At 41.4% G+C, this 18,554-nt stretch overlaps 1 protein-coding gene across 3 annotated transcripts in view; it reads right to left on the bottom strand.

The window, feature by feature from the left end:
• Nucleotides 1-4,454: 4,454 nt before the first annotated feature.
• Nucleotides 4,455-18,554, bottom strand: part of csmd3b (CUB and Sushi multiple domains 3b) — a 336,693-nt gene continuing 322,593 nt past the window's right edge. For all 3 annotated transcript variants that reach the window (XM_077009034.1, XM_077009033.1, XM_077009032.1), the window contains exons 62-70: nucleotides 17,252-17,325; nucleotides 14,835-14,946; nucleotides 12,386-12,565; nucleotides 11,621-11,686; nucleotides 10,640-10,798; nucleotides 9,458-9,570; nucleotides 9,121-9,208; nucleotides 8,160-8,295; nucleotides 4,455-7,763 (exon numbers count right to left, since the gene is read on the bottom strand). In XM_077009034.1, the coding sequence (XP_076865149.1) occupies nucleotides 7,604-7,763; nucleotides 8,160-8,295; nucleotides 9,121-9,208; nucleotides 9,458-9,570; nucleotides 10,640-10,798; nucleotides 11,621-11,686; nucleotides 12,386-12,565; nucleotides 14,835-14,946; nucleotides 17,252-17,325 (1,088 nt within the window). In that variant the 3' untranslated portion in view covers nucleotides 4,455-7,603. The remainder of the gene's footprint in view (nucleotides 7,764-8,159; nucleotides 8,296-9,120; nucleotides 9,209-9,457; nucleotides 9,571-10,639; nucleotides 10,799-11,620; nucleotides 11,687-12,385; nucleotides 12,566-14,834; nucleotides 14,947-17,251; nucleotides 17,326-18,554) is intronic.

The following is an 18,554-nucleotide window of genomic DNA, read 5'->3' on the forward strand; positions in this document are numbered from 1 at the left end:
ATTCTCTTTAAGAATGTAGACCTCCAGGGGTTTGCAGTGCATATGCAATGTGTGGAAGAAGACACAATCCTTTCGCCTACTTTTATATTTTTATGTGTGCTGTCAGAATTTTTTACTAAGAATTCTTTTCATGTTTTGCAACTTTTCAAATGCTGCTTGGCTACATTTCACAAACGCAGGCTATTATGTCATCAATGGGGGAAATTCAGTGCTCATTAGTACACCAGTATTATTTATTTAGTACAACTTATTTAATAAAAAGTTAAATCATCACACACATTCTTTAGGAAAAGAGAGCATAGAAATTATTTTCCTAGTCCCTCAACAGGAACCCCCAACTCCTGCATTCATAGTCAAATTAGTTTACTTGTTACAACATGTATTTCATGAGACTGTTGGTGTAACCTACAGCAATATTTTGAAGCTGTAGGTTACACCAAAAACAATTCCACAAATGTGTTAGGTAATGTACCGTGAAATCCTCCATATTTGGTTGCCTCTGAAAAATGTATGAGCTGATTTTTTTTGTAAAAAGTAGCCAGTTTACTAAATGTGCATTGCATCTCAGCCTGATTCAGTGCATTAGCCCTCGACCCATATACGATTACTGTTTCCTTCCTGACTTGAGTCCTACCTTTTTTCTTAGGGTTTGTTTGTGCACAAAAATTTGACATCATATATTTTATTAGCACTATGTTTTAATTAAAACAATGTTAATTGTTGTAAGCTGTGTGACAGCTATAGATAGACAATCTACAATCTAGTTTCCCCCCATACCGTCAATGAAAACTGCATGTTGTTAAATGTATTTCTATTAACACTGGATGTATTTTCTTGATTTTGCACAATGGAAAGAGAACAGAGAACACAGAAGCCAAAAACCATACATCAGATTAAGATGTTTTGAAAACTGAGTGCAAAGAGCATGAAATTCTACATATTGCTGTGTGAAGGCATCAAATATTTCCATAGCCACCAGATGTCACCCTGACTCCATCGCAGATAGAGCCCAGGTTCGGCTTCCTTTCCTGGACCATGGCAGGGCCATGTTGGTTAATCCCTGAACGGCCATGCAGAATAAGGAATTCTAGTGCGGGCCGCGCTGGATCAAAGGAGAAACTGAATATGAGATCTATATCACTGCTTATGTACTTGTAAATGTTTGAATGCCACTTCCTTTTAGTGTTTTATAATTGCTTTCTTAACCTGAAACTGGTGAAGAATATGAAGGCTAACAATACATAGTATGTATTTTAAATGGATCTCCTTACCTCTTGGACCGCTTTGTAGCCAAAGCAATTAATACAAAAACTAAACAAAATTACAAACTAAATTAAACGATTAAGTTCAAGCATTACACAGTTGATAGAAATTCCCAGAAACCTGATTAAAAATGGATTTGTTAAAGTGTTCATCCACTTTATGTAAACTGAGAACTAAAGTGTGTGTGGGTAAATAACCAGACACACTTATTTACTCTTTAATAAAATCCCCAATGGAAATGCTATGCTGACAGCCAACAATTGTTTCAAATCCTTTTATTAAAAAAAAACGAGTTGTGTTAGAAAGCTCTTGCATGCCTAATCAACTTGACCTGGTCCAAGCATCGATCTCTCCCACCCTCCAAGGCTGCTTGTGTGTTGCCCTTACGTTGTCCTTTGCTGCTAACTACACTGGCACCTCCTGTTAAAGTATTTTGCATAAATCATAGGTGCTTTAGGTAATGAATGGGAACAGCCATTTCGATCGCATTACCTTTTGTGTGAGGGGATTTGAAGTTAGAGCATATGAAACTCCATTACCCCTCCCTGACAACTGAACTGCTTACTTTTAATTGGAAATGATCATAACTCTCTCGTGAGCTTTACTGCGCAAAGGCTTTGGCACGCACTCATTCTCATATGGTGCCCACAGTGTCGTCTCTGAATGAGACATCCATCAAATCTCAAGGCAGGAGACGCTCGCTCTCCATCAGGCGGAAAGAAAAGTGACCTTGAGTGACAAGAAAAGGGAAAACTTCCCTCCAACACTCTCCATCTCTTCCCTAGCTTTTTGTTACTGCTCTGTAATGCCAGACTTCCTAAGATTACCCTCTGACCTTTGTGGGATACCTCCTCCTTTGATACCGGATGGGCAATATTCACGTCTCTCTTTTTCGTTAACATCTCGTTGTCACGGCTGAAGTTCAAACAAGGCGCTTGGTGGGGATGCTGGGGATCTCATCAGCCCTCTGGTGCAGACAGATGCCTGCGAGGGTAGGGTACACGCTGGAGACATCTGCACTCACTCGCATGTGTGGCCATGGATGCATTTGCAATCTGTATTTGCAGTGAGTGGGAAATGAATACAGCAGTATGGAAACTGTGGGAGACTAATGGGCATGGCTATCACATGGACCGCCAAATCTGGCAACCGAAGACTCATCCAGTTAGAGCAAAGGTTAGAGCAGAAGCAGGTGCAGACTTATGTTACTTAGACAATATCTGACATTAACTTTTTTCATCAGTCCTTTTAGGTAGCAGATTGTAAAAACAACTCTTTATGCCATAATGGGTTAAAAACAAACAAAAAAAGGTCCAGCCTAATTAATTTGGAGTTAATTTTCAGACTGACCTTGACCTTTAAAGCTCTTGTTTAAAACAGATATCATTATATGAATTAGCAATCCCACCTCATCAGTTGGACTCTTAAACTAAGGACCATGTTGCCAAGTGTATTCAAACACAACATATGAAGACAGAAAGTCGACTTTCTCTCCTCACACTTGCTGCTCTTTCTGTAGCTGGGGTCCTGTCTCAATTTTTACATTCCACCACAGCGTCCAATTTGAAACAGGTCTGCGGGCCAAACTACAAAGAGCTGTGGTGTCGTCTCGTGGTTCACGGTGACAAAACACGGTGATTACCGGCGTCCTTGATCTTGGAGTTGCCGTGGAGTGACACAGAAACAGAGAGAAATCGCCAGTCCTGCTCAAGTGTATCATGTGCTCTCAGCTGTCAGGTTAAGATGGAATACAGCAGAGGACTGATGAAGGAGGGGAATGCCAACTGTGTTCCTCAGCCTGTCCGTCCACCATAACGTGGAAATATGAGCTTTACAGTCCACAGTCAGAGGAGTTCATCTTCACAACATACGATGCCTCCGAGACATCAGAATTTCACAAGATTAAGCCATGCCACGTCTGACACCACCACTGAAATAATTAAAGCAATCATGTGTTAGTTTCAGAATGTGAACTTTGAATTTCATAAAGAACCCATAGCGATCCAGTAACATACTTCCATAATGATCAAGCAGCACACCATTCTGTTCATATTCATGTCCACAAGAGCAGAATAGCGTTTCACTGAATTGAGTTGCAACACAGAGCCTTTTTACTGCTGTCTATCCACTAGCTGCTTTCATCTCTTTGCTTTTATCTCTTTTTCAAAAGGCAAGGCATATCAATATTCTATATGTTGTCAATCTTTCCATACATCTGCCTAAATATAACCCTTTTTCATTAGTATTTCTTTCACTGTTATTTATCTCCACTGGCATCATCTTGATGAGCTGAAAATGCCTTCCAAAGCAAAGCACTCTTACATGTTTAGAGTTCACAAACTGATTGTTTTCCAATACATTTGATGGATAAAAACAATTCCGTTTTAAACAGTTTCTGGTTCAGCATTGCAATTTTGTCCTGAGTTTTGCCTTTCAGAGAAGGCTAAACACTGATACCCATGCCAAACATTTTTACACATTTTTCATGATGCAACCAATTACTTTTACAGTGATGCTTACACTCTTAGTCAACTACGAACTAAAACTATGAATTACATGCAAGTCACATAATATTACTGACTCACTGCCAGAGCATGTTGGCTGTGTGCACTATGACGTATATAAGTATGAACAAGAAGCTCTCTGCGCATATGCCAATGCCATTTGGTCATTTATGAGCTCAGCAAAAACACTATCACATGACTGATGAATCAATCCAAGGTGTCACATGTGGAGCCAGGGATATGGCAATTTATTGCTCCAGGCACTGCTTGTGTAATTAAGACTCAGTCAAAGGGGAAAGAGAAAAGCCCACCAAACAGGAGCTTCTGATTTCTCACCGCATCAGACTGTGAAAGGAGATGTCAATCAAACTGGTGAGTGCCAACATCTGTGCATGTCCAAGAGTCAAACCAATGCTTACATATACTGTTTGAAATGCTCCATTTCATGTATTATGACATTTACAAGGAACATGGGTACTACTAAAGTACAGAGGCACACTCAGCCTGAAGTAACAGTGAGCTAGAAAATAAAACACAGAATACCATCGTGCCTGCCAAGTAAACCCCAAAACAAAACAAAAAACACAAACCCAAATCCATCCGACTTTATTTGGAATGAAAAGTGTCAGGTGAAAAACTTTTTCAAGAACTACTGAAGAACAGGTACTGATAGATTTGATAGAATTGCACTTTTTGTAACATTACACTGGTAAACAACATTTTTGCTTCCTGAAAAAAACACCAGTTTATTATATATTTTTGGACACTGGATTCAAATATGAATTTCTCCATCACCCAGATTTTTTGTTCCAAGTATACATACGGGTCATTATGTAGTATGCAAAAGTGAAGAAACATGGATTCCCTCAAACTACTGCTGGACACTGAATATGCTCCCGAGACCAAATACAAGCAAGAGTGTAATATCACAGCCTTATGTTTGAATAAATAATACACAAAATTTTATAAGACAATCACTTAAAATGCAATAGAAAACATCTATAAAACAGATTTGAATTGGGTATAAATGGTACTGAAACGTCCATCTATTTTAGTTTAGGAAGCAAAAAATGTTTATCACTAAAGTTTGTCAGGAATTTTTTGCGCTGTGTTATCAGCATATCGGCTCAGGAACAGATCTTGGTTGGGCACTATTATTTTTGTAGTTTTGGTCAAAAGCTAAATGATAAAGCTTGAAAGTGACAGATGACTAATGTCAAACAGTCTAGACCAACCACCAGCAGCACACAAGGAAATGCAGCACTTCAAATGTAAATAATTACCAGGAAAATTGCTAAAATTGCAGAGTAAAAACAAGATATTTTTTCCTCATAAATTTCATTGACTGATCCTATAAGATGTAAGAGTATGTATTTATAAAACCACACACACGCCCATTATGTAGACAGGACAAGGAACACACATTACAAAAGGAATTAGCCTTTTTTAATCTTACATTGCATTGAAAATTTACATAATAGATTCATACATTTTACAAATAATTTCTCCATAAAAATATATTTCTTTACAAAAACTTTTAGGTTTTTTTAATTTTCTTTTTTCATAGATCTTTTGTATGCATTAACATAGTGGGAGTACCCAGCTGTACTGCACATACTCATCTGCTTGATTGGGAAGAGTCTGTTCCTTGATCGTATGGGTGTCTCCTTTTATTGCAGTCAGTTACAGGACAACATAGGTGGCCAATCAGCTCACACTGGGAGGAAGGATAGGACCTTTTGAGCAGACTCCATGTCCAAACGGTCTGACCCACAAATTCGGTTAATGTGGAGAAAAAACGGATTGACAGAGTTAAATAAGAAGAATGAGAGGGAGCAGCTGACCTGGGTCATGTGGATGTTGGTAGGCACTGTATAAAAACCAGCCATAAAAATAATAAAAAAAGAACACCGACACTTCATTAAACTGTAATGGTAGGAAACTCCACAGAACTGTACAGTGTCGAAGAGAAGCAGTTCAGCAGAACTCTGAATGAATGCTCCAAAGATCACCTCAATCTCCTCAATTCAGGGACCCTTGGACAGTGATGTCAGAACTAGCATCCTGAAGTCTGCAGCCTTCTGTCCTGCCCATGGTGAGGGTCTCACCTGGTGAGGTTTCTCACCTGTGCGTACCACTGAAATCTGTGTCCTAGTTCACTAGTATGGCCTTGGTTAGGGAGAATGTGATGAGAGGTACAGTCCGTTAGAAGGCACTGGAATGAATCTCACAGCTTGAGGGTCTGGGAGCACAGAACTGAGGTAGTCTGACCTTGTTGATGGTCAAGTAAGGATTTAAAGAGAACTATGTCACTGGGGAAAAAGAACCACAAATAAGCAAACTTTTGCTAACATTTTGTTATAAATTTAGTTGGTTTGCAAAATTCCATTGCTGCTGAAATAATGATTTCACAAAGGACAATATTAATAAAAGCAATTTTCTTTAAAATTGTGTTTACTCACTAACTGCTGGGGACCAGATAAAATTACACCTAATTTGAAATGTAAAGCTCGATTACTTATTTTGGCTTACTTATTAATACCAAATATGCTAAGGTCATGTTCCATAGCTGTCTGTCCTTTAACAAACATATGATGTAATGCCAGACTGAATCGGAACAGTGCTCCATGGCCCGTGTGTACTAGTAGATTATGATCACATTGTTGCCACAATAAATATTTCACAAACATGCTTGCTCCTTAATGTTGATGTAATCTGAGTTTGTATAAAAGTCCATGGTACAAATGCCAAGTGCATTTTATTTTATACAAATTTCATAATAACAATAGTAATTAATATGAATGATAATGATCAAAAGTACCAAATTATCAAATTCTCAAAATGCTAGAGATATTTTGCTGAAAAGTGAGGGAGAACAAAGCTGCTTTCCCAATGAAAAAGTATTCAGGACGAAAAATGCTCAACACCACATCTCACTGCAGACTTCAGGTCCAAAATACTGACATTTGTCCCAGAGGTCATGTTGTTGTGTACCGACACAGACATACACACCGCATAATAACAGCAGTTTAAAAGAATGAGGAGGTGAAGTTGAGACAGTGCTCCACACACCACCTGAAGTTTCAGTTTTTGACACATTTGCTCTTTCATTGTGACTCCTCACACATCTACAGACTACCTCAATGTGCAAACAAAGATATGTGTGTACACACTGAGAACTAAAAGTTAAGGGGCATGGTCTTTAAACAGCTGACAACAAAACATCAATTGTCACCAAAGGATGAGCCAACAAATATAATTTGTTTTTCAGCAAAATGAACAGTACTCTTTTAAATTTTTTTTCTTAAATGCTTGATAGCAACTCTCTCCTCTGCCATGTGGTACATAGCACAAAAATATAAGTGGTGAATAGTCCTGGTATATATGCAGTTAGATTTACAGATCCCTTTTCCTTAAAAAAAGACCCAGTTGAGCATGAAGAATCACTCACAGAGTGCAAATAGATGAGCAGAAGTCCTGTCCACACATTCTGCTGTAAAGATTGAAGATTTTAGGTCTTGAAGAGGCAGACCGCCCCCTCCCACAAAACCCTTTGATGTCATTGTTGTATTCCATGTCCTCTGTAGATGCACATGGTTAAATCACGGTTCCTGAAGAGTGTGCTTTAAATTTCAGAGGAAGGGCAACAGTGCATCGACTGGACGTCCTCTGCCAGTCTCAGAGAAATCCATCCCTGCCTGGGGATCCACTCTTTTTTTTAAATTAACAAACAAACAGCAAAACAACCCACCAAAACCCAACAGAAACGAACAAAAGACAAAACAAAACTAAACAAGCCCCCCCCACAAAATAGTTCTCACGTCCAGTGCTCTGCATTAAACCATTGTGCAGACTGTGTTTAAGTTGGGGTCGAATCGGACCGCCTTGCCCTCGCCTGCCTTCGTGTTGGTGTTGTACATGGGGTTCTCGAACGCTGCTTGGCCGTTGTTATTCTCATGGACCGAGCAGCCGGTATACTGGGTTTTTGGAGTCGTCCTTTCAAAGCAAGATAGACCATGCAAACCAGTATTAGTGACCAGAAACACAAGATCCGAGTTAGAAACCACCACACACTATACGGTTTAATTCCAAATATGTCAGTGAAAGCTTAGTACAGTGATGCAGTAAAACTCACAAGAATGACACTAGTAAACATGGACTCAATGGCTCATTTAGTAATCACATTCGTTTTAATCCACCCTCTGCCCTTCCAGATGACAGAAATCATGCTAAAGTACCCGTATGAGTGAACACCATAAGTAATTAATATAATTAAGCAATTAATATAAGTTTTGTAGATGATTTTGAAAATGACTCAAGCCTGAGTGATTGACGAGATGACTGATTAAGCCAAGTTAAGAGTTTTGTAAACAGATTTCCTTCTGTACTTACCGCTGTTTGTAGAGGTAAAATCCAAAGCCTGCAAATATCAGGGCAAAAAAAGGCACGAGGATTGCTATGGCCACAGAACTACTGTTTGTACCATGTGGTGGATTTGACGAGTTATTACTTTCTGACATGTTCAAACCTGTGGGAAGGCAAAGCAGTAAAAAAATCATTAAGAATCAATTCACACACAGTAAAATGCAAAAAATAGTGCTGGAAATGTCGCTCGTCTCTTCAAAACAGCAGCTTTTTAGCAGGGAAAGAAAACCTCTGACCTAATTATCATGAAACAGGGTTTAAAGTTTTAGCTCCCTGAAACGCCTAGAGGCCATACATGCAGATATAGCATTTAATTTGATTTTCTTAAGGTGTATCTAATTGTCTGTGTGGGGGGGTCTGAGTGTTTTTATGCGTCACTGATATAAAAGTAAAGGGGGCATTCTTAAATTTGCTTCTGAAATTCTTGAGTGTTCCTGAGAGCAAACGACAGAAGTATGACTGAAGAAATACACTATCAGTACATACTAACATTTATCCAGCTAATCCAATTAATAATTTTTTGGGAGAAACTAAATTATTAACACATTGCTAACAGTTCTTCAGCGACACTGAGATAATATGTAGACCAGGGTGGGTGTTCTCAGCTCTCCAATCAGAATGCACTTTATTTACCCATTGTACAGCAAAAGCAAAAACACCCACTGTACAAACTTTACTCTCCCCTTGTTACTATGATTAATGCACCCACATTTCTGTCTTTACTGTCCACATATTACTGTTTGCTATAGAAGCATCTTATATTAATGCTACTGTCTTTCCTATGCTCTTATGACAATGTTTGAAAAGTTTACAACGACATAGTAGAGATTCATAAAATTGCTTCATGGGTTTCAAATAATAAAGGTGACATAAGTAGCAATAAAAAAGAATCATAGGAGATGCGAGACAAATAAATGAGATACTTTACCCAGCCGTTGAAGGCCAAACTGACCATAGTCTTTACCCTGTATAAAGCCTTGAAAGACATAGGTGGCACCATCAGGTTCTGCAGACACCTGGTAGAAATTTGGGTGGAAAGAATAGTTAAATTAAATAATAAAAATGTATTAAAACTATTATTACTGGAATATTTGTATATATATATAGTAAATAAATGTTTAATAATTTTGCTGTATGTAACATTTTTAAAGATGCAGATGAGGGCAGAGTTTCAGATAAACACTTACAAAAGTGCAGATTAGGATAGTTTCAGATAAACTCTTAGAAAAGTGCATATGAGAGTACATTTTCAGATAAACTCTTACAAAACCATCCAGTGACCACTGCTCCTCCTTCATCCGGACCAGTGCGGTGGAAGAAGATGCCTTCACGTCATACATGAGCAACATCAGTCTTGCTTCCTGGCTCTTGTAGACACCTGAGTGCAGCAGAGGAAAAGAGTCAGCCAGTCAATCGCCGTGGCAATGGAGAAGAGTCAGCAAAGTCAATTGCCATGGCAGCAAAGAAGAGTCAGCCAGTCAATCGCCACGGCAGCAGAGAAGGGTCAGCCAGTCAATCGCCACGGCAGCAGCTGCATCGTCGAAACATCACTCTCTCGTTTCAGTGTGTCATGCCATGTACGTCTCTGTTATCCTCCCACTCCAACAAAAACGGCCATACTCAAAATGGCAAACTGACTCATCTGTGCTTGGTTAATGTTCCCTACTTCGAATGCAATAATAAAATCCATCACATTGCACAGTCTGTCTGAAGAAGAGTGGGGTAATATCATTACTCAGATGCAGTGTGGACTGAGCAGTATGGCTGTGTCTGGAGTTACCTGCTCAGCAGGTGAGCACATTTCTCATGTGTGTGAGTAATACACAGTTCCCTGCAATTCATGGTAATGGCTGGTCAGTTTCAAGTGGGATGTAAAAGTCCACATTTACTGAATTAATGCAAAGCATATCAGCGTCATGTATGTAAACACTGCTTCAGAATCCAGATCAGGATGTAGGAGGAGATAGATGGATAAGTATGAAGCATAATGATGGAGAAGTATGTCAAAGTTCTATCATACAGGATGAATATTTCATTAAAGCACAGCAGAGGAGCAGGTTGAAGAGTTTAAGTAGGGTCATTACAGGGAAGGCAAACATGCCCTACATTATGCAAACTGGTGATCCACCTAAACTGGATTCTACACTAGGAAAGAACAATGTGACCTTGAAACAGAAACAGTTGATAGAAGAAATTGACTTCATTTTCAGTTTTACTGGCTTCTTTTTCATTCCTAGATCATAAAGATTATTATCTGGCATGGTAGTGAATTCATTAATTGTAAACTAATCTAATCAAAGAACATTGTAAATGCACTGCATTCTAAAAACCTTCATACAGTATTCTGTTTGTTTCTGGGATTTTGTGTTAACTGATTAGTGATATCATTGCATATCAACAGAAGACGATTTTTCCAAGTGCCATTTTGATCTGACTTATAAACCAACCTGAAAGCATCAGGTCCATGTTGCTGCTTGTTAAGGTGACGTTAACTCTACCCGTGGTTGTGTTAAAGCTTGTGATAGTCAGAGTCATTGGTTGCTTTCTTCCCTTGTAGTTATATGAGCCCTTCCAGATGTAGTTTGGAGCAAATACATCATCTGGGACTGAATGACAAATGTAGAAAGAGGATTATTCATTAAACTTTATAAAAATGTTACAGCATATACAGCAATATAGCCAAACATGTACATTTCTTTCTATGTATTGAACTATTTCTTACAAAAACTACCAACATTCATTCACCAACAATTGAACTATAAATCACAATCACATTACATAAAAGGAGCCATTGTTTTAAATAAATCTCCTTCAAAGTGCTGATGAATCCAGCCTTTCAATGGGCTCTCATAACGACACAACAAACACAAAAAGCACAATTAAATAAGACCATAATACCATAATGGTATTAACATGCAGATAGTAATCCTGAATTAGAATCAGTTCCTCCCTTCTTAAGGAATTTTATTCATTTGGCCTGTGAACATGCAGATCAGAGATCTGCAATCTTACTCTAAGAATAAATGGGTCAACTGAAATCGGACTGGGTCCTTAAGCAGCACACAAGAACAGGGGCTTTAGATGCACCAAAACTCCAATCATCTCTACTCTGTCCCCCTTACAGCGCTGACTCTTAAAGAACACAAAATGTTAGATGTTGTTGTCTCTTGAAATTCAGGCAAAATCTCCAGAAGGGTCCACGGGTGGCCGCACGGATGGGAATCACTGCACTGCTTATTATCTGCTTCCTCCTCAAGGGACCTTAGTCCAGAATACATCAGACGACGGAGCTTCTGGTGCACCCGGGCACAGCAGGTTGGGAGAAGCTCTGCTCTATTAAGCTGTTACTGTAACATTATTTCTGAGGGGGCCTTGATGAGTAGTCTCAAAACAAATGGCACGATCTCCCTTTGTTATTACATACTCACCATTTAGCTTAGGACTTGGTGTCCCAGGGACCGGCTTAATGGGCTTCTCTGATAGCTTGGAGCCAGCTACAATGTAAATAAAAAATGTATTAGTAGAGAGTTCATTTTTCATGTTCTCCTATCAAAAAGCAGATAGGCAGATCGTTCTGGCTGGGCTCCTTGTGTCCTGTGCCTCTTCCCATGCAGGCAGTGTCATCTCGTAGGACTGGGTTCTCTCCCCTCTGTCTCTCTTTCAAAATGAAAATTTATCAAAGAACTGCAGACCGCAGGGAGGATGACACTGCCACTACATCAAACACCGCAACAGACACCATGCACACGCCTCCTCTGGCCTGGCGAGCTGTGCCATGCAAAACAAGAGGCCGCGAGAAAGTGTACGCAGTGTTGAACAGGGCGGCACGCCGTGAACTCGCCCCCCCCCCCCCCCCCCCCCCCCCCCCCAATCCCCCCCTTGCCGCCTTTCACATCTGTTGGTGTGCAGTAATTACGAGGAAGCCTGAGGTGAGCAGCTGTGCAGGCTGGGCACCGCTGCAGTACGACCTGCAGTGCGACCTGCAGTGTGACCTGCAGTGCGACCTGCAGTGCGAGCAAACGCCACACAAGCCTGCTGCAGCCGTCAGGGCGCACGGAAGGTCAAAGCTCGCAAAGCGCCCGTCTGACGTCTACACTACAGATGATTACTGGATTACTACAGACTGACAGGCAGGGATGAGTGAATGAATACCTACTTATGAAACAACATGTAAAGATTTTGGGGAACTGTACCTCTACAAATAGGCATCTTTCCTGTCCAGGTTCCATCAGACCTGCATACGCGATGCTCAGAGCCTCCCGACAGGAAGAAGCCAGTCTGGCAGTTGTAGATGAGCGTATAGCCATAGCCTGGCAGGTCCATGCCCACCACCTCCACATGGGGAGGGTTCTCTGGCTGCTTGCAGCTGTGGGCTATGTGCAGCGAAGGAGACAGATGGAAGGAAAGAAAAACAGAACGAAATGAGAACATGAAAAGACAAACACGACGAAATTAAGACAAGAAAGAAAGAACAGAAAGAAAGCCGGAAGACAGAAGATATGAGAGGAGATTACTACGCGTGTCTTGAGAAATACTGGCACGCAGTTGAACTTCGGCCAAGTTTCAGTCACTTCAGCACCATCTGAGCAATCTCGTCTCCTCCCTTGGACCCCCAAAGTAAAAGCAACACAAATTGAAGCCTGAACTCTTAAGTCAGCCTACTGTCAATCCGCCTACAGCCAGTCATCTGTCTCTGCACCACCATCTTCCATCCTCCATCTCCAAAGCCTATCAGCACAACTCCAAACAGCTTGCTGAGAGGGCCAGGAGCGGAGCAGACACTGATGCTGACGTTGGCAGGCGGCGGGGAGGAGGAGCGCACCTTTACCTGTCACCGCGCCCGCAGATCAAGCAGCAGGCAGCGCTCACTCACTCATCCTCGGAGCTCCAGTCGTGCTCCACTCTGATCAAACGTAGTCCAGATTGGGCTTCGGCTCGGCGCTCTACACTGGCTCTTTTATCTCACACTTTGATACTTTATTGGAGAGTTAGAGGTGCTCAGCACTGCAGTAATATAACGTCTCAGGTAGCAGTGGAGGGACGTTGTTGGGCTAATTACACCATGCATTACACTTTCTGTTTTTCTGTGTTGTTTTTGTGTAATTGTTGCATTAATACTAACTGTTTTGGATCTCATTCAAACCTTTTTTTTTACAGTAGTGTAAGAATAGTATGAATTGTGCAATAATAATGCATACTCCTGTGTTTTTAAACAGTGAAATTTGAATTATTGAGTTAATAAAATTTTAATGGGTCGTGGGCATGATGCTCCTTAACTACAGAATGCTTTGGAAACAACAACCTAAGTGGACAAGCAGTCAGCAATAGTTTCCAATGACACTGTATAACAAATATGATTTAGATCTAGCACTTTGTAAATAGCCATATGTACAAAGCAAACAAAATTGCAGTAATTACAGAAACAACTGTGATTATTGTAAGCCACAAAAAAAATGGCATGATTATGCAGAAATATACCAAGGCCATTTAATCAAAGCTATACAAAGACAGTGCAGCAAACACTGGGTCCCCTACAGCTATCCCATTGCTCAATCTCTTAAATTTGCAAAAACAATGACAGTACACTGGGGTAGTGACATATGAAGCAAAATGTAATTAGCTTTTGAAATGCTTGGGATGAACAGCAATCTGTCTTGCGAAATTGGGAGGCAGCTGTTCCTTCTCTCCAACCCGGTCTCTCCAAGCTATTTTAATGGTGTGTTTTTTTTCTGGAATCGTGCGGTGATGGGCAGACGTGGTCTGGGCCCCAGGCAACGCCTGCCTGATTCCACTGGTTGGTGACCTGCCCAGTCCTCTGGCTTTGCCTGACAATACAGTACTGGGGCAGTTTCACTGTCTTCAGCAGAACAAGGTGAAGACCATATTCTGACATGGGAAAAGCTTCCAGGTGGCCTTGTTCCTTAGAAACTGCTTTATTGTCCCTTAAAAGACAAATGACTTAAAACTGAAAGACATGAACTTTGTGGTACAGTAAGAACTCAAAGTACCCGCTAAGGCACCAACCAAGGGACCTTCTGGAAACACAAGTTCCACAGAATGACCATGTCTGTGAAAACTGTGCAGTCAGCTATTTCTGAATTACTGCAAATAAGGCATTACGCAAAAAAAAAAAGTGTCTTATTTCAGATCCATTTCCATGGCACTCTGTCCTAAGCCTTGGGCATTTAAAAAATCCAAGTTTGAGTACAGAAGTAGAGCTGCATTACTCTGAAAGCCTAGATTTAAAGAACAGACATCTTACATAACTCAGAATGAACCCAAGATGCCCATTGTGAAAAAGGTACAGAAAATGATCCATCTCTCACTTTCCAGTAATATGAATCAATCTCTGGGTGCCTTTTGAATATATTTCATTGGTTAAAATAATGAAGCTCTTAGCTCTCCAGTATTTGAGCTTTCCCTTACTGAAGATATATTAGTATCACTTAGGAGGCACCCTACTGGTGCAAGATTAGAAGACTCCAGTCAGAGAGCCCCGTGAAGGGACACTCTCTCTAGGGGTTTCCTTTTAGATTGTGGCCTACACTGTGGTGTCCTCTGACTGACAGTAGATTCAGCTTCTCGTCAGCTTATCGCCTGTCCTTTTAAGTTTAAGAGGGAGTTTTCAGGGCATGGACTCACGGATGCACTCGGGCTGGGTTCCGCTCCAGGTGAGGTCGGCCTGACACAGGCGTGTGGTGGAGCCCTGTAGCAGGTGACCAGGCTGACACTGGAATGCCACCATACTTCCCACCTGCAGCAGGACAAACCGCAGTGACGTCAGAGTGCACGAACGCCAGCATCACATTCCACGGTAATGAGAAGACTGTGCAAAAGCATTTAGTCTGAGCCGTTTGGAACCTATTATATATGTGTGAACCTCGGTAGGCAATTTCCTGCAGAGTGATACCACAAAGCACTGTGCATAAAGACGTCTCACTTTGTTTATGCAGGAGTTTATTCGGAACAACAATATCATTCAGATTTCCACTGGAGAATAAAATTCAATGATCTCGTTTCCCCATGGGCTCCAAGACACGAGTTGTTCAGCTGCACGTTAACACTCCATATGTAAACATGGAGTCTACCGTATGTCGTTATAACGGAGGCTGTGAAAGACCCCAGCAAACTGTGTGTCTGCCAGTGTCAGCGCTTGCCGTTGTACTTACAGGAGTGCGTGCTGATGCTCTGACATTAACTAGTCTGACAGATATGAGACAGTGAAATATTAAAATGTGTCATAGAGTGACACATGAGCCGGCCACATTAATTGATTAACACGCTGTTCCTGGCGATGTACATGGCTGCCGAGCCATAGACACTAGGGCTTATCTGAGGGATACAATATCTTCTTCACTTCACTTCAATATCATTAAGTGCCAGCCAGCGTAAGGGCTTCACAGGCTCTAGACAAATGATTTATGAGGGAGGAAAGCCTGAGATTTCTCCCTGCGCTGAAGCCTGACCAGACCCCAACTTAAGATTAAGGGCTGCAGTACTTTCCTGATCATGGATTAATCCTGGGACTAAATCGAATGAAATTGCCTATCATCTCGTAACGACACGGCGTGCGTGACAGTGAATAACCAAAACACGTGGCATGCCCTGCAGTTAGCATATAGAATACAATATACATCAGTGGGGAACCGTCAGGGCCCTCTACGCCCTCTCAGAGGGCCTAAAATATTCTTAAAACATAAATATATAATATAATTTATCCAATTTTATTTTACCTACTTACAGTTTGACAATCAACATCTAAACAATTACAGAAATATAAGCAAATAAATTATTCAACCGTGTCTATTCAATCTGTGTTGGAAGGTGAGGGGTTAATTAAGTGGAAGCCTGTGAGCCTGTGTCTCCCCCTATCAGGACTGTGATGCCTGCCGTCGTTAGCGTACCACCGCTAGCTAGTTTCGATTCATTCCTTTGACGCCCTCGTGTGCGTTGTTTACATATTCCGCTCCCGAGGAACACGGAGCTGTGAACCTTATTTTGTTTGAACCTTATTTTGCGCAAGAAGTTATCTAGTACAGATATTATTGTTTATTGCGTTTCTAAAGCTGTACTGTTGTCTCAGCTTTTTATTTATTATTTATTGCAGTTAATTATGAAAGGAAACAAATTTTTTTCGGGGGGGTGGGGTGGGGGGGTTGGATGGGAGCGGGCCAAGGTTTAATGGTCACGGTTCGCTACTGATATACATAATATATAATGAATATACCAGAAATATATAAGATGTGCAACACAATGTCATTGGTAATTCACTGTTAAAGGGACCTTTTAATCTAGACCTAGGATTAATTTTGGTTTGAGAAACTCTAAAGGCTTCTGATCTTAATACTGTCAAAAACTGACCCCCCCCCCCCCCCCCCCCCCCCCCCCTTTTCTCTGCCTTATTCCTCCTGAATATGCACTTCATCAATGACAGTGAGTTATTCATTTGAAGTTCATTCTGTGGACTCGGGCCTGTATCCCACTTCCCTGACTGATTATTCCTTTACTAGTGTGAACTAGATCTGCAGCTTTTAATTGACTGCTGTGGATAAGAGGTGTGGTCACAGCCACCGGCTCCCCTTCCCTGTGGAGGTGTGCTGTGGCTTCATCTCTGACTGTAAGAGTCGTATTATTGCATTGATTACTCTCACTGAGGTAATGGCGCAGCAGCTGGATGTGCCTGTGTCATTTTCTAATTCTGTGTCAGACTGTGAGGGCTCTAAAGATTTATTTGATGCATTTGTTTCATTTAATTCAAAATTCAGCTCGTGAGTATATTTGTTTTGTTCTGACATGGTACGATACAATAACGGGAAGATGTGTGTGTGTCTGCTAATCCTGTTGTCCACTCTACCAATCCCCAAACCAAGCTTGAGTACTTATTGGAACCAGGCTTGGTCTTATTGCAAAGTTTAAGAAGCTGACACAATCATCATCAGTATAAAAAAATGTAGTCATGTTCAAATCAGACCACGTGTAGAGATCAGCAGGTCAGAAGATATAAGAGGTGCTTCAGCCCTGCAGGATTTAATGTGTGGGGGCATTGGTCATGAAATTACCTTGAAGCCAAACGTCCTGTTCATAGAGCCGTAACGCGGTGTTCCAGGATTCTCACAGGTGGTACGTGTTGGTTCTGTAAAGACAAAGGATAGACAGGTAAAATAGGCCAGAAAAGCAGAGAGAGAAACAGAGAGAGTGAGAAAGAAAGAAAGAGAGCGAGAGAGAGAGAGAGAAATCAAGATCCTGTCACTCACAACTCCTGGCTAGTCGCTATCAGGCCAATATATAGCAGATAAATCAGTGCAGCATAACAAACAACAATCCTTATGAGCATTCAGATCAGGCCCCGCCCTCTCTTTCCTGACAGACAGGGCCATGTTTCTTCTGCGGTACTAGGACCTGTGTGATGGTGATGGTTATGGAGCCCGTGTTTATGTAAGTGCTGCAGCAGCACTGAAACAGGTTTTGGGTTGTTTTTTCTCCGTACGGGAGGGGGGGGAGGGGAGACTCAGCAGGGGGCAGTGTTGTGCAGCACTAGGGCTGCTCGGAGCCCAGCTGTGCTGCACAGTAATTGGAATGTGGAGCACATCCGTGAGCTGACGCAGAGACGCAGGACTCAACGCGGGCGTGTGAGTGCCGGGGCCGCCGGCCACAGCTGGGCTGCTCTCCTTTCGAGAGAGAGAGAAAAAAACCCCAAAACATTTCCATGCAAAAATTCTCACGTGTGAAAAACAGAGTGATGTTTCACCATATATGTGGATGCGGTAGGAAGACAGATGTTCACACTGGCTTTGGCAGAGGCGGTGTTGGATAATGTTTGACACACACAGGAGCACATATTCTTACACACTCGCACATTTTTGTACACTCACATTTGACAGTGTGACCTAATTCTTAATGGTGTTCTCTATGAAGGCAAGGTCTGGCAGTTTGATGGAATACGGCAGGCCGATATTGTGTGACATTAATCGAGACAGCGTGGGGATTTTCATAACAGTCAGTCCTGCAGCAGATAAAGCCGGTAGCCAGTGGGGTGTGCTCTAGCTCTGTGTGTGACGGAGAGAGCGTGTTTCTGTGCGCAAGTGCAAACATGCTGTTTGGCTTGGGCTTTACATTACACATGAAAGTTCAGCTGCATTCCCTGTTCCATGGTCAGGTGAGAGGAGTATGTTATGTATATCTAATGGAGGGCGATGAAACTCTCTAGACCTGGACATCGAATGACAAGTTATGATCACGATGATTATGATTAGGTGTATGAATAATCAGATCTGACATCATGGCTTCAGAATCTGTTATTGTAATACTTTAAAGTGTCTGAAGTCTCCAATCAATTATTAAGTTCTTACAACTTCCAAACTA

This window comes from Brachyhypopomus gauderio, chromosome 6 (assembly GCF_052324685.1).
Source record: "Brachyhypopomus gauderio isolate BG-103 chromosome 6, BGAUD_0.2, whole genome shotgun sequence".
Taxonomy (NCBI): Eukaryota; Metazoa; Chordata; class Actinopteri; order Gymnotiformes; family Hypopomidae; genus Brachyhypopomus; species Brachyhypopomus gauderio.